The 16,104-nt window shown below is 33.8% G+C and overlaps 1 protein-coding gene across 4 annotated transcripts in view; it reads left to right on the forward strand.

Moving 5' to 3' along the window:
- Positions 1–16,104, forward strand: part of LOC117177859 (RNA-binding protein Musashi homolog Rbp6) — a 673,300-nt gene that overhangs the window by 639,875 nt on the left and 17,321 nt on the right. For 3 of the 4 annotated variants that reach the window (XM_033368883.1, XM_033368881.1, XM_033368885.1), the window contains 4 exons: positions 1,865–1,963; positions 2,480–2,545; positions 9,384–9,658; positions 11,101–11,165. In XM_033368883.1, the coding sequence (XP_033224774.1) occupies positions 1,865–1,963; positions 2,480–2,545; positions 9,384–9,658; positions 11,101–11,142 (482 nt within the window). In that variant the 3' untranslated portion in view covers positions 11,143–11,165. The remainder of the gene's footprint in view (positions 1–1,864; positions 1,964–2,479; positions 2,546–9,383; positions 9,659–11,100; positions 11,166–16,104) is intronic. The other variant, XM_033368884.1, reaches the window with a different exon arrangement.

The raw sequence follows: 16,104 nt of genomic DNA on the forward strand, positions 1-16,104 counted from the left end.
CACCACCAAGTAAGTGTGTGGAGGGTGTGTAAAGGAATAGAGAAGGTGTAAGAAAAATGTAAACCCTTAGGGGACACATTAGAAGCTTCCATTCCTAATTACTATCCTGTTTACTATTTCACTATGACAGCTTATTAAATTTTCAGCTTATGTTTAGTGGATTTAAAAACTAGATGAAGTTCATGATTTTCTAATTCTTATTGCAATTTTTACATTAAAAGTTAACAAGATATTCATTTGTTATTTGAAAAGCTTATTGTTCTATTTGATATTTAGAACTTCTTCATTTCATTTAACAATTAAAACTTTTCTTTTCGAAGTTGAGACCTATTCATATTTCTGTCTAGCACTATTTCTTATTTCTGGTTGAGCTTTCAAAAAGTTCTGCTTATAAACAATTTATTTAACCTTTATAAACAAAAGAGGAAATATTTTTTGGCAAATTTACCTTTCAGAGAGATGTAATATTACCCCCGTGAATATGTAACCTGCATTGAATCCCGAACTTCCGTTCAAACCCCATCGATAGAGACGGCCCACGCCATTAACCTCCATGATACCACCCGCCCCTATACAAATCACGTCGATTTACAATTTATGGTGCGTTCACCCTGCGTTATCACGTTATCAGCGCAGCATAAAGGTTCGGCTGAAGTTCCTTCATGAAAACCGTGCATTCCAGCAGATATAGGGACACCGCGGCTCCCTGTCGTTTGATCCTGACAGCGATATGTATTGATCGAATTCAATTCACCCGCGATGTGCCAATTTAGCTCCTTTTTCTTTATTGCCATTACTTCTAATCTCTTTAAAGGTTTTTCTCGATCGGTTTCTCAACCCTGAAATGGGTCCGCTACCTGAGTTGAGAAACACTGAGAATTTTCAAATTTCATTTATTGTTTCATACTTCCCACGAAAGTCTTGCTTGCGTAAATCAAAAATGAATAATAAGGTGAAGCTTATCCTAACAGATGGTAAAAGTATCAGTAGTTCTCAGTCATGCGGAATGAATTACGTAGAGCATCTCATTTCAAGAACTGCAATACTTTAATTCTCTTCCAAATTTCTTCTATGAAGCTGTCTTAAATCTGATATGAATTTTCCCATTTTTTCTTGCTTTGGAGGCTAAAATAAATGAAAGAAGCTTTAATACAAGATTCAAAACGTTTCTCAACCCTGGTAGATAATTACACTCTTCCCAATAACAATATTATTTTCATGGTATTCTACTATTCTCTACACTCTGATTCTTAAAATCATTTTCAGCCCCAGGAACATTAATCATAATCTTTTATAATTTTATTTTTATGTTTTATTTCAAGATTTGTTTTTACTTAAATTATAAAATGAAGGACTGAAGCAGTGCTTCTCAATATTTGAATATGTATAGCAGGAAAAAAAGACGAATAATGAAAAACTAACTGATAAGTAAAAAAGAACTAACTTTTTTGGATACATGTGGAACCGGTGTGAAATTGCAGCAGTGGTTCTCAAACATCCGTAAATAGTTATCAACCCTCAAGTGCTAGAACGAGTCTCAGGGACATTTTTGTTAGGCTCTGGGCTAACATTTAAAAAAAATGACCCTAAGTCTATTCAAACCGGAGATATTTCAGTTTGAAGTTTGCTCGGGCCTGCTGGACCCGTTTTAGGCGAAACGGAAAATTTCGATGTTCTAACACTTTAGGGTTAAATAGGGTAGAATGTAATTTTTTCTGTTCCCTTGTATCACTTGCGAATATGTAAAGTCTCTGAAACATCATATCCTGCCCGTAAAAGTACCATTTAATTTTTCCTTTCCCACTTTTTTACTGATTCTTTTATACTTTAGTTTTCTCTCAGTTATTTTCTTTATGAATGCCAGGAATGTCGGCAGTTTTCTACCATGGGACTGGAATCGAGGGCTACTCATACGCCAAGGGACCAATCCAACATTATCAAAGGCCTGCGCTTCGGAAGGAATGTATGAATTTGAGGCTCATTGGTTAAATAAAATTTTCACTATACATAATAAGCATCCATTAAAAAGTCGTGTCATCGATATTTTATATCATGATATTCATACATTTCTTTTTGCCATCTCCTTTTTTATCCAATATAACATTCCCAAAAAGTGTGAGTTAATTTTTCATTTCCATTAGACAAAATATAATTAATACGAAATTCATTCTTAAGTTGAAAACTAATCATCATTGCATGAAAACTAACATGAAAGGACGCTGCTTTATTTTTTAATATAAGCGGAACTGAATAATAAAAAATTATCAAAATCCGAAATAGAAATATCATTCATCAGTTAAGGTAAGACAGATGAGTCTATAACCCCAAGGCAAGCAACACATTGGTCGTAAATCGATTTTTTTGTTATTTAATCGCTGCTATAGTTTTTATTAACGCGTGCGATATAAAAAGAGAAGGATGTAATAATCACGAAATACCTGCGTGCGAGAACATTTGTGATCAGAGCTTTGTGTTTCAGTGGATCTTACAAATGGACAGCTCACCCCGAACAACAACACGCCCTTGCTCACGCAAGCCCTTTCTGGTACGTTTATACTTTCATTCGCAAACATAACCGCTTTCTTTCGTTGTCTTCTTGACCTTTAAAAAAGCTGAAATGGTCGAGAGTTTCTATTTATACAATATTCTATTAATCTTGCAAGTTTCAATTCGGTATCTTCATTACTGAAATAAAATATTGAGAGTATATGAAATTCCTGGTTTTTTTTCAGTGCATTCAGTCTTTCTAACTGATTTTAAATTGATTCTACCAACAACTCTTCTTTCCTCCAGATTAATTTAAATACTTACCCTTAAATATTTAATTGAATAGAAACTCAGTTGATTCTCATAAGCAGTAAGTCAACCTAGTTTCCAACTTCTTTAAATGGAGGAAGAAGATTTTGAAAGAATTGATCCTTGCTTCGAAAACTGTTGTAATAAGATCCTTGAAATTCAAAGGGTTTCCACGACTTTAAGACAGAAGTATACGCTAACATTGAAGGATTATGTGAAATGCATTAGAGTTTTTAAAAAAAAAGTACGTACGAGTTATCTCCAAGCGCAACACATGTAGAGCGTGGATACGCCGGCAGCGAAATAGCAGAATGCCTTGTTCATTCTTTTTTTTTCATACTCCATCCACATTCCTGATCCAGCCATAGCCCACCCCTGCCGTTCGCAATCTCCTCTCAAATAAATCAAACTTTTGAATCGCGCCATCCCCCTTCCCGTTTACCTCCGTACACCCCCTCTAGCACCAGCAGAAAACTTTCAAACTGGCCGGCATTGTCAAGAGTTTAAAAGCTGAATCGGTTTTTAGATTGTACAACGCCCGAGCGTTCGGTTTGTCATCGGACCGCATTTCTACCTCGCGCCACTTCCTGTTAGCCGGCAAGTTTCAAATTCTTCCTCCTCATCCTCTCCTATGTGTCGTCGATAAATCTCGGGAGGTGCCTTTGGAAAGTTGTATGCATTTACTTAGGTCATGAGACTGTTTAAACTCGCTTTCTGCTACTTTTATTATTTTTATATTAGATAAGAGAGCTGAAGAATATTAATAATTATTTACTGCTATAAGACGTAAACTTTAACAAGTATTCGGTCAGGGATCGGACCCTTTTCCAAATATTGCCGGCGGCAGGCGGATACCACCCTAGCCACAACAGCCAAGGCAGATACTCCGATGCGAGTAAAATGCACAAAAATTGGAAAACGTTGACTTAAAACAGTATTTTCCAATCTAGCACCAGAAGTAAGGCAGCTTACCGCCTGAAGAGGGGTGGCTCCCCGGACCAGACAGCTCAAGCAGCTTAGCCAGCTCCGAGCCATGCTCTTTGCTTCAAGCAGACAGCTACTTTCGTATATCTGACACAAATGACCATTACATTGTTATGAGATTAAGACCTGTTATAATAACTGAAATTATAAAGACATGGCTGAATTAAATTTTAATTAACTGAATGAATTTAATGGTTTAATTTTTTTATTTTTTATAAAATTTGATGAAAATCTTTAACATAAGCACTAATAAAGGAAACATTTACAGACCTTGCGGATATATAAACGGGACTCTCAGTGTAACAAAAGCACGATAACTCTTGAAGTTATCATCCAATTATCTTCTATCTTCTTCTAACGTCTTTTCATAATCTAACAAAATCTAACGCGACCTATTAAATTTCAATTTATTAATATTTTACCAAATTTTTGTTTATTCAAAACAGCTCTAATTCTCTAACAATGTAAAGGTCGCGCAAGCAAGCAACCGCGCCCGAACAACAGGCTGCCTTAAAGTAGAGTTTCTCAAACTTTTATTTATTTGGAAAAAATTAGGCCCAAAAGTTCTGAAGAACCACTTACAAGGCTATATTATGTACATAATGTAGCAGCTTTATTATAATTTGCTTAACATGAGCACACAGATAGCGTTATAATTTTCAGTCTTACAAATGATTTACTTGTAACATAAGTTTTTGTACTGTACTAGGGAATTCAGATAGTGGCAAATAGGTAAATCTAGATATTTGCAGATAGAATGCTCTGCTATAAAATTTATATAACTAAACATTCTTAAAGCGGGGAACGAGTAGATAGTATCTTTGTTAAGTAAAAAAGTGGAGTTGTTGCTCACGTTTCGGCCCTCTGTCCGAGAAATGGTATCATTTTGCAGATTTTAAGGCAATCAGTGATACCTCTAATGATTTTAAATATCATTAGGACATTCGTAAATCTGTGTCTATCGTCTAGTGATAACACCTAAAATCTACTTCTTAGCGCTTCATGATCTGAACCACGAATAGGATAGGACTTTTCCTCTTTCCACTATAAGTATTTTAGAAAACGGCTTTGACATGCCTCTATGGCGTTAATGTGATTTTTGAAGTAAGGTGACCAGATGACCAACGTATATTCCAATTTGAATCTGATTAGTTTGCAAAATAGAAAATAGAGGGTTCGATATTTTAAAGTTCCTACAAGCTCTCATAAGAAAACCTGATGTTTTGTTCGCACTACTAATAATTAGTGTTGCATTTGAGCGAGAAATACGAGAAATGAGCAACAATGAGAAAATCTCTCGTCTTTTTTTATGAAATCTCATCTCATCTCGTCTAATATGAGCGAGCTTCTCGAAAGATCGTATATTTCGATCAACTGCCTTTTCAGTGTCAAAACTAACATTCGTAAAGAACAAATGTCATTAGTAGTGTCATAAAATAGGAAAGTAGACGTATGAGGCACAAAAAACATAGCATTCACAATAAAATGTGCATTCCTATTAAATTATATACTTCTTTTATTAATAATTAAGGTTCCGAAATATGATTTTCAACAGTATAATCCTTTTTTTATCTCGTTAGTTTATTTTTTGTATGGTCTTTGTAGTTATATCTCAAATCTGATGTATGAAGAAAATTATTCTCTAATTCTAGATTCCTGGGGCCAAAAAAGCCTTATGTACACTCCTTGTTTAATAATTATTATTATAATAATGTGTACTGATTTATTAAGCTGCATATTTAAAAACTCGTTTCACATGAATAATAAAATTACGAGAATATTAAAAACAATTTCCGTATTTAAGAATCGGATTTAATGAAGGTTTTTTTATCTTTTGAGATATAATCTTATTATTTCTTTGAAATAGTTTCAATACAAATAAAAAAGTTTAAAGGGGATTTTTAATTAACTGTAGAGATTTTTAAAGAGATTTCAAGATATTTAAGGCTCGAATTTAAGATTTTTAAAAAGCTATAAGGAATTTCTGCGAATTAATAAATGTCAAGGAATTTCTAATGATTTTAATAATTTTGAGCTATTATTTTAAAAACTTGCATACAGTTCTAAAGAATTTCATAGGATTTAGAAGGATTTTGTGGGATCTGTAAGGTTTTATGATATTTTAAAGGATCATAAGGAATTTTCAACATAGTTACAGAATTAAAAAATGTTTGAAGAAATTTTACTCGGAATTTCAAATACTTTAGCATATTTTAAAATATTTGAAAAAAATTTTTATTTAAAAAATAATTTTCTTCTTGCACAAATAAACTTAAAAGTGACAATTTTACATTTGGTTGAAACTCTGAACGTTCAAATGAAGTTTTTTTGCTGGTGACTTTATAAACCAGAAAAAGTCCTTAAATTTTTGTGTACTTTCATATTGGAAATAATTTATTATTGAAGCAGAATTATAATGCATAGTTTAAATTTCAGTTGGAACAATATTCATGGATAACAGTCATATTCTTTTACCTAAAAGATATTTTTTGGGCAGGAATTCTTTAAACACAACTTTTTTTGGAACAAACATGGTGTATTGACATTTATATCAACTATTTTTTTTTATTTGATAACCTTACATTTACGTCAATGGCGTTTTCGCTGGTAGCTTGGGTGAGGAACGAGATGAAATGGGACGAGATGAGACGATAAAAACAGAAGAGAGAATGATATTCTCAGTTTTTGAGAATACTTCTCGAACGACTTAAATGTGCAAGAGAACCGAGCATCTCGTATCGTTATGCAAACACTACTAATAATATTATCAATTTACGCATTAAAAGTAAGCCTACTGTCTTATAATATTCCTAGATCCCTAATTATCTCTACTCTTTCAAGTTCAATACCGTCGATGAAGTAACGGTAGCGTATTATAACGTTTTTGTTAGAGAAGGATAACACCTTACGTTCGTTCAACTTACACCATTCATTTAGGATATGTTGGCAATTTTGGAGGCTTTCACACGATCGTAAGTTGGTTATTGGTAAGAAGATCTTTAGATCCCCTGCATAAAGTAGATAATAGCAATATAGGAGTGTCGAAATATCGCTCATGTTTATGAGAAACAAGAAGACTCCTCAGTTAAAACCTTGAGGTACACCTCATTTGAAAATAAATGGGTCGGATAATTGACCTCCTTATTGTACAGTATGTTGACGTTCTCTTAAGTATGTGGCTATAAAAGTAACGATCTTATCGGGGTCATTCACAATGTAGAGTTTTCGCTTTAGTATTTGGTGATCACCCTTGTCAAAAGCTTTAGAGACGCCAGTATAAATGACATCTACTTGATCATAGTTCACAAGCATATACTTAACATTTTGGGTAAAAATTAATAGGCTTCTGGTGTTAGATTTTCGGGGGCAAATCCATGTTGACATGTAGAGACTTCTGGGGACACTATGTAATGAATAATTTTATGAAAGCTAATTTCGAAAATTTTGGAGAAGTTATTGAGTATTGTTATCGGTCTATAGTTAATAACATCAGTCATTAATTCCTTTTTAAATATAAGACACACTTTCGCTTCTTTAACAATTTGTTTATCAATTATTTTTTATCTATACTGGAATCTCAGGGAAAGACTGAACTGCCTGTTTCGGGACTTTCCAATTTGAATTTTAATAGGCTGGATTAGATGTATCAGGTTATTGCGAGAATGATAAAAAAATTGAAAAAAACCGGTTAATAACTTTAGAAATTATTGCGCTTTGTTACAATGAGAGGTCCCATTTGCAGATTCATGACAACGAAAGGATCATTCGTGCTAGGTATACGAAAGTAGGCGTCTGCTCACAGCAGGGAGCTTGTTACGGAGCGTGCTGAGCTGCCCAGTCCGGGTTGTCATTCCCTTACCAGCGTTAGGGTACCCTTCTGCCGGCAATACATAACAAGAATCCTACATAGCATCGCCTATCACTCGTTCCGAAAATATTGCCTAAGTTATGAAGACGGCTCCCTGCATGGCATGTACTGTATTTTTTTGGCAGAGTCACGCAAAATGGAAAGCGTGTTCTGCTGGTGGGGTATCGAACGTTATCTCTCTTTTCAAGTCGGTGAATCAAGCGCATGTAAAGGCACTAAAACGGAAATGTGTCACTTACTCATTCGTACAGTTAAGCTCTATGCGACAGCGCATTCGCCTCCATTTTGTTTCTAGTATCTGCTTGCATATAATGTTGGACCTTATACCCTAACACAGGGTTCTTCAGCCAAGGGGAATTGGGTCCCAAATACTCATTTGCAAGATGTTTCGTTTCCACTACTAGGCCGCTTACTTAGCACGAAAAAAATCCTTCTCACTCTCACAGCTGAGTAGAAGGTCGTGACGGTGAAAACAATACATGTGGTAGATGAGTATTTGTGGCCGAATTTCCCCTCGCTGAAGATCCCTGCCCTAACACCACTGTTCTACTGCAAGGTCCAACATTATATATGTAGGTCCACGCACGCAGCTTGAAAAGACAGAGCTTAGGCTCAATCCGCAACCAGTAAAACACGCCCATTTTGTGCGGCTATCACAAAAAATACTTAAAGGTCCAGGTCCAAAACGTATGCTTAAATTCTCAAGACTCAAGATTGGGCTCCGAAACCTTTAAAAATTGTTTCTTTTCCTCTTGATTAACTTGACTATTTATTAAATTTTTATGACCTCACTTTCCCTGCGAGTACCTCAGGCACCCCGCTATCACCGAAGTTTTTATGATAATCCCCAGTATAAATAAGAAGCCACTGCATACGGAAAGCTCTTGTTCCTTTTCGATTTTTTTTTAATTTTAATGAAGTTAGTCATTTAACAAATTGTTCTTCAGAATAAACCTCGACCATTCCATGGAAAAAATCGCCAACAAACCTAAATAATTCAAGCTTCTCTCTACTGGCGAGTTTTATTGTTTCTTTTTATTGCTTGACATGCATTTTAATTTAACTTTATTAATAATTGTTATAATATATCTCGAGATAAAAATTTTAAAGAAACTATGTAACAGTTTTTAATGAAATAAGGAGTTGAAAGTGTTTGTAAATTGAGATTCAGTTTGACAAGTTTACTCCTCACCATTATTACTCATTATTCCTTTTGAGAATACTTTTGTCTTGGAATATTGTATTGTTATTTCGAGAAGTTTGTATTGATCATTATTATGGAGGGTATAATTGAGTTTTTTCTTCTGTCTACTCGTGAAAAAAACGTGTACATTATTATTGCTGTCGATGTAACTTTCATCTGTAAGCTGGTTTTTCTTCATTCATATAAACTACGTAAAAAACCGATATTTTCTTCTGCTGTTGTTTTTTAAAATTGATTAAAACTGTAAATCATAGTCTGTAATATGAATAATGAAATAATCTGTAAATCCTACTAGACGATCTAGGTGTCTGAATACCTAATATTTTTATCATCACTCCTTATTCCAATACAATGAGATCACACCAATTTTTGACGCACCCCTGTTTTAAAAATACATATTCATCCCATGGTTCATAAGAAAACACTTGTGGAGAGACAGAGGGGGGGGGGGAGCGAGAGTAATGTTAAGAAAATGAAAGAAAGTAGATAAAAATCGATAAAGGAATGAAAAATTACGGGGATTCGTTGCAGTGATGAACAACTATCAAGCGGCAGCCCAAGCAGGATTCCCACCAGCGTCGCCGCATGGGGCTGGTGGTCATGGAGGACCTCAAGGCCGCTCGTTTCCTGCAGCCAACTCGCCAGGGCCCATCGACATGTACAGTTCGAGTGCTGCAGCCGCAGCAGCAGCAGCAGCCGCAGATTCTGCAGTAGCCAGCTACGTCCAGGCCGCAGCTAGTCCGCAGCCCCCCACCACCGCGTTTCCCGCAATCGCAGTTTCCCGCGCCCCGCTCAACTATAACCCCGTAAGTTTACTCCCTACACATTCACGGAGAACCGGAAATTATTTCCTGACTCTCGAATGAGGGCCTTTTTTTGCATGGCCACGGAATCTGCAGAATATATCCACTTAGAACTCGTTTAGCTAATGCTTAATTCAATACATATATACACTTTTTTTCGATTTCAAGCTTCAGAACATCAGAAAATATAATTTTGACAAAATTGACAAATTCAAGCTTAATGGCACAACATCATTTTTGTATCGTAATGACTAACTGTTCATAAAATAATCGTTCATTACTTTCTAATATTTGGTGCTAATATGTATTATCCTTCTTAGTGTGTAACTTTCTCACATTAAAACCATACCACTTGTACATATCTCAGCAGTTCAAAGTGGATAAAAAATATTGTATAACAAGGGTACATTTTGTAGAATAATTCCAAGGTAGTATACATCGAGTTGTTGAAGCACTAGAATTTACCATGATGCGTTTTACTATCGTACCTATTACTTATCGCTTATTTAACTTCACGTTTGATAACTTTCTTAAGGTTAAACAGACATGGTGTATACTCATCGTCGTAAGTTTTACAACACAGTAACACATACTTCAGTAGTAAAACTTACTACGGTGTAAACTGCCACTCTATTATTTCAATAAAAATGAGTTGATGTTATAATTGCTTGACATGAGAAGTAATTTCTAAAGCGTAGTAAAGTTCAGTTGATAAAGGAAATTAGTTTTGTGAATTATGGAAAGCTAAAGCGAGTTTTGAAAGGAAACCCTGTTCAGTCCGAAATCAGTATGATATTTTAGCCTGATCTCTATATCTTGTTCTCGAGGCTAACTTTACTAACAGCACTAAACTTGCCACTCAATCCCATGCCTAATTCCGTGCGCAGGAATTTCCGGTACTCCGTACGTAAACATGTGTCAAGTGGAGACTCGTGACAAGTAAGTTACAAGAGTGGAGTGCTATTCAGAAACTCTCCTCTAGTCAAGTAGATGTTCTAAATCATCGACTTGATGGAGAATCAAAGTATTAAATCTGTCTTATATAAAAAAACCGCATAAAGGTTATCTATAAAATATTAAAATAATAAAAGTAAAAGGAAATACAATGAAAGACATGACAATCCTTTCAAATAATTTTGATAAATTTAGTTTTATGAGTTGCAATTTTCAGAATAAAGGGACTTGTTGATTTTAATGCAGTGATAAAGTTAAAGAATTTAATTGAAATTTATCTGTTGTACTTATAATTTTATGAGAAATTTCAATTTGAATAAAATTGTCTCCACTCACATGAGTCACCGTAAAAATAATTATTGCAAGAATCGAGGGCCAAGTGCCGCAATTGCACATGGTTATCGTTGAAATTTTCAAAGCATACAATGTGAAATGGAAATTTCGAATTGAATTAATCAGTTTAGTGATAGGATTCTTACGTCCTGTTCCAGGGTCCTCTGATACCAGCGGCATTCACTAATGGCTACCATTGAGCCTTGCTACAACCTATCAACAGGTAAAGATTAGTTTATAGAATTCCTAGATTGAAAATCCTTTTTTATTTTGATGAGGCTTCCAAAAAACATTCTTCAGTTTATTTTATTAGTATTTTTTTTTCATTACATTTTGTATAATGTAAAAACCGTTTCAATAGTTTGAAAGCCAAAAAAAGAAAAATGAGATTTAATACTAATATATAATAATAAATTGAACACGTCCAATCATTTATTTCTTAAATCTAAAGAAATCGTTTGATTGATGAAAAATAACCAATTATTGAAGCAAATAATTACTTGAGCTTATGAAATATTATTTGATCGAATGGACGATATCTTTAACTGAATTAAATTAGAGATTAATATGATCGAATATAACCCTCATTCTAAAACATCATCTCCTGATTGAAAGTAATGTCGATTGGATAACATACAACTTTCTTTAATTGAAAGATTTGATTTCTCTCGTTTCAAAGAAACGTACTGTCAACTTCCATCAATATTTCCTGGCATCAAAAAAATGACAGTTGACTAGAATAGAAATCGTTTTGGTTCGAATGAACTATCTCCTAGTTCGAAGAAATATTTATCAGATTCTGTAAAACATTATTCAAGTCTAAGAACGGTATTTTTGATTGAAAGAAGTTTGAATTCCTTGAAAAGAAAAATGCGATGCATACAAATAAATGTTTGATAAAATCAAAAAATATTTCTTGCACATAAAGAAATATGTAGTTGACTTCTATAGCAGTTTCGTAGTTAAAAGATAGAATTTATTGTTCGAAAATAACGCAGTTTTAATCTTCGAGTATTATTTCTTGAAGTAAATAAATATTGCTTGATAATAAACCCACCAATTTTTACATTAAAGCTTCTATTATTTAAGTTCAAAACCTAATGCGGAGCATCAAATCAAAATCTCTCTGGTATAAGGAGATTGTTATATCTATTTGAAACTGAGTTACTTCAGCCACTTAATGGAATTAAGGTACTTCAATCACTTAATGGAATATTTGTTTGGGAGAAAGAAATAACACTATGCGACAAAATTACTTTGATCTTAAACATAGGGCGGAGAAGCAATACTAAATGTTTCAGTTCAGTTCAAAATACTCTTTCTTGTTCATAAAATTTGCAGGTACATTTGTTTCGTGACATTTATGTATATATATATATATATTTATTTATTTAAGACAGTACGCGTCCCGCATTCAGTGTGTGATTGACTACATCACATCTGGCAGGAATTTTACCGCCAAAGTTCGAAAGTTCGCGCGCGAACTCCGGACCCGTTATCACACACTGTGAAGTGCAGCATATACTGGACGAAGACTCAGAAAATATAAATAGCTTCAAGGAGTTATGTGTTGCCCTCATAACACCTGATAAAGAATGCCCACCCATCACTACCGAGGAGTTGAAAAAAGTATAAAGAGGGATGAAGAACTATTCCGCGCCGGGAGCAGATTGTATCAAAACCTTCTGGTAGAAGAAGTTTTCTTCAACCCATCAGTATTTGGCCCGTATTTTCACCTCATATTTGAAGTCGGAAGAGCCGATTCCGGAGTGGTTGGTGGAAGGGCGCACAATACTCCTGCCAAAAATAGGCAACTTAACTGACACGAAGAATTACAGGCCAATCACTTGTCTGAACACACTTTATAAGATATTCACAGCTATCCTAAATGATAGGATTGTTCGGGCAATTGAACCTGTATGGCAAGAAATGTATGAAAAACGAGGCTTAAAGAAAGGCGTAGCCGGATGTCGGGAGAACCTGCTCATCGATAGATGTGTCTGCAAAGATGCAACATTCAACCAGCGTAACCTATCGATGGCCTGCATTGATTATCGGAAAGCTTTCGATGCCTTACATTATTGCCACTATCTCTAGCACTTCGCCATTCCGACGGGTTCTAGTGCGGAAAACCTGCAGATCGAAAGTACAAGGTCAGTCATGTATTTTACATGGACGATCTTAAGATCAATGCTAAAAACAAAGAGCATCTTAATTTAGCTTTAGGGACTGTCGAACGATATACTAAGGTAATTGGAATGGAATTTGGGTTAGACAAATGTGCCAAGGTTTATTTGAAGCGAGGAAAACTTAATGGTATCCCTGAAGATCCTGAGCTCGTTGACAGAAGCGCCATACGACACCTTTACGCTGAAGAGACTTATACATACCTGGGTGTGCCACAGAGCCTCATTCAGGATGTGACATCTATAAAGGATACTCTCCGAAGCAGATACAAACGTCTCATCCGGCAGATTTGGTCTTCCGAACTGTCGGCGAGGAACAAAGTATCTGCAAAGAACATACTTGCCGTCCCGGTAGTACTCTATTCATTTGGAGTAGTTCCATAGACGAAGAACGAGCTCAGATCCCTTGATATCGGGACATGAAAGATTATGCACATGAACAAAAGCATGCATCTTAAGTCTTCCGTTCCGCGACTGTACATCTCACGCCGTGGTGGTCGCGGAATATTGAGTCTTGAATGTCTTCACAACAGGATTATTCTGAGTACAGCACATAGAGTTGAAAATGGAAGAGACCCTCTTCTTAAAATGGTCAGGAATCCCGAAGAAGTGGGGAAAGGAGCGTTTCTATACAAAGCAGCGGAGGAGGCTGCTGAAACACTCGGACTTGACTTCAGTATTAGGGGTGAGCAAAATGCATCAAATCTTATCTATCTCGAGTACTCACTCCTGAAAGCCCGGATTAAGAAAGCACAAGAGAAATCTTTCGTGAACAGCTCCTCGATAAGAGGATGCACGGTCAGTGATCCCAGATCTGAAACGAGACGTGGTGCAATACTAAGAAACGTCTATGACCGTGTGGACATGGTACGAGACGATATAAAGGCCTGGGTTGCGCGTGCAACCCATTTCTCCTCTTCTGAATTTGAAAACTCGAAGGTGGAAAATTCGACCATACACTTAAATTTGAACTACTTGTTAAAAAAATTAGTTTTTTCTTTATAAGGATTCATAATTATAGTTGAAAATTCAACTATTTGCCTTTGAATTAGGTTAAAAATTCAGCTTTTTTGTAGATAATACTCGTTTTGACTTTAAAATTTAAAAATTTATTAAAATAAAATTGACTTTTTTTAGTAGAAATTTAATCTTTTGGGTTGAAAATGTATCATTTTTGGTAAAAAATGCACTTTTTTGGTTAAAATATGAACTGTACATCTTCTTGGATTTAAAAGTCGATTATTTCCCTGAGAGTTGAATTACTGTGTAAAAAAATACTGTTATTTTAAACAAGGTTTTATAATTATGGTTAAAAATTTAACTATTTGTTTGAAAGTTTAACTCTTTGGTTGAAAACTCATATTTTTCGCTGAAAAAAAATCAAGTTTTTGTAGATAATTCGTTTTATTGACTTTACAATTTAATAATTTCGTTGAAAATTCATGTATTTTGTTTGAAATTTGTCTTTTTTTGTAGATCATTAATTTTCTTGGTCGAAAATTCATGTTATTGTTTGAGAATTTAAGAACTTTATTGAAAATTTATTTTTTCAATTAAAAATTTTTATTTTGTCTGAAAATATAACTATTCTAGGATTGATTAAAAATTATTCGTTTTTATCTGAAAATTGAACTGTTCAATTTTTTGTTGAAACTTTATCCTGTACACTGTATTAGTTAAAACACCAATTATTTGATATAAAATTAATTTAATTTGTTAAAAAGTAAACTTTTGGTTTGAAAATTGATATATTTTTTTAATTAGATTTTTTCCCTAAAATTAAAAAAACTGCAAAATAAAAAAATTTCCTTAAAATCTTCCGGATTCTTTTTTTTTTAATTTTTAAAATGTTTTCAAATATTCACTTAAAATTTATTTGTCAAAATAAAAAATCATTTTCAATGTTCTTAGCAATCACAACAATTTTTGTTATTCTTTTTAAATAGTGTACAATTCTCAAAAAAGATTTTTTTTTTAATTTGCAAAAGTCTAAATCGTGTTTTAAATTATTTGAAATAATTTCAAGTTTTAAATTAGTTCTGAATCTTTTTTTAAACTAAAATTGTAGCGTTTAAACTTAAAATTTAGCTCATTACAAATTTAACAATTCAAGGCTTTCTGTTTCGAACCATTCTGTTCAAATTTGTATAGTTTTTAACAGTTGTTTGTAATGGATTTTTTTCAAGGAACGGTCAAATATTGCTGGTAATTAACGAAATTTTATTTTTTTAATTAAAAAATTTTAAAATTGAATGTGTAAAAAATAAAGATTTTTTAGACTGAAATAATATTTCAAGTCATAATCGAAAACAAATAAATTAATTTTCTAACAAATAATTGGTGTTTTCACTAATACAATTTACAGGGTAAATTTTAACCAAAAATTTATTTTCAACAAAGTTGTTGAATTGTCAACCAATAACATGAATTTTCGACCAAGAAAATTAAGGGGCTACAAAAAAAGACAAATTTCAAACAAAATACATGAATTTTCCACTAAATTATTTAATTTTAAAGTCAAAAAGACGAATTATCTACAAAAAGTTGAATTTCTTAAGCGAAAAATATGAGTTTTCAATCAAAGAGTTAAACTTTCAACCAAAAAGTTAAATTTTCAACCATAATTATAAAACTTTGTTAAAAAAAAGTATTTTTTTACAAAGTAGTTCAAGTCGTAGTGAAATAATCGACTTTTAAACCGAAGAAGATGTACAGTTCATATTTTGACCAAACAATTGCATTTTTGACCAAAAATGATACATTTTCCACCAAAAAGATTAAACTTCTACTAAAAAAGGTCAATTTAATTTTTATAAATTTTTTAATTTATATTCAAATAGAGTATTATCTACTAAAAAGCTGAGTTGGATTTTGTGGAAGCTTCTAATGTGTCCCCTAAGGGTTTACATTTTTCTTACACCTTCTCTATTCCTTTACACACCCTCCACACACTTACTTGGTGGTGGAAGTGGGACC

The sequence above is a fragment of the Belonocnema kinseyi genome, chromosome 8, assembly GCF_010883055.1.
Source record: "Belonocnema kinseyi isolate 2016_QV_RU_SX_M_011 chromosome 8, B_treatae_v1, whole genome shotgun sequence".
Classification (NCBI taxonomy): Eukaryota; Metazoa; Arthropoda; class Insecta; order Hymenoptera; family Cynipidae; genus Belonocnema; species Belonocnema kinseyi.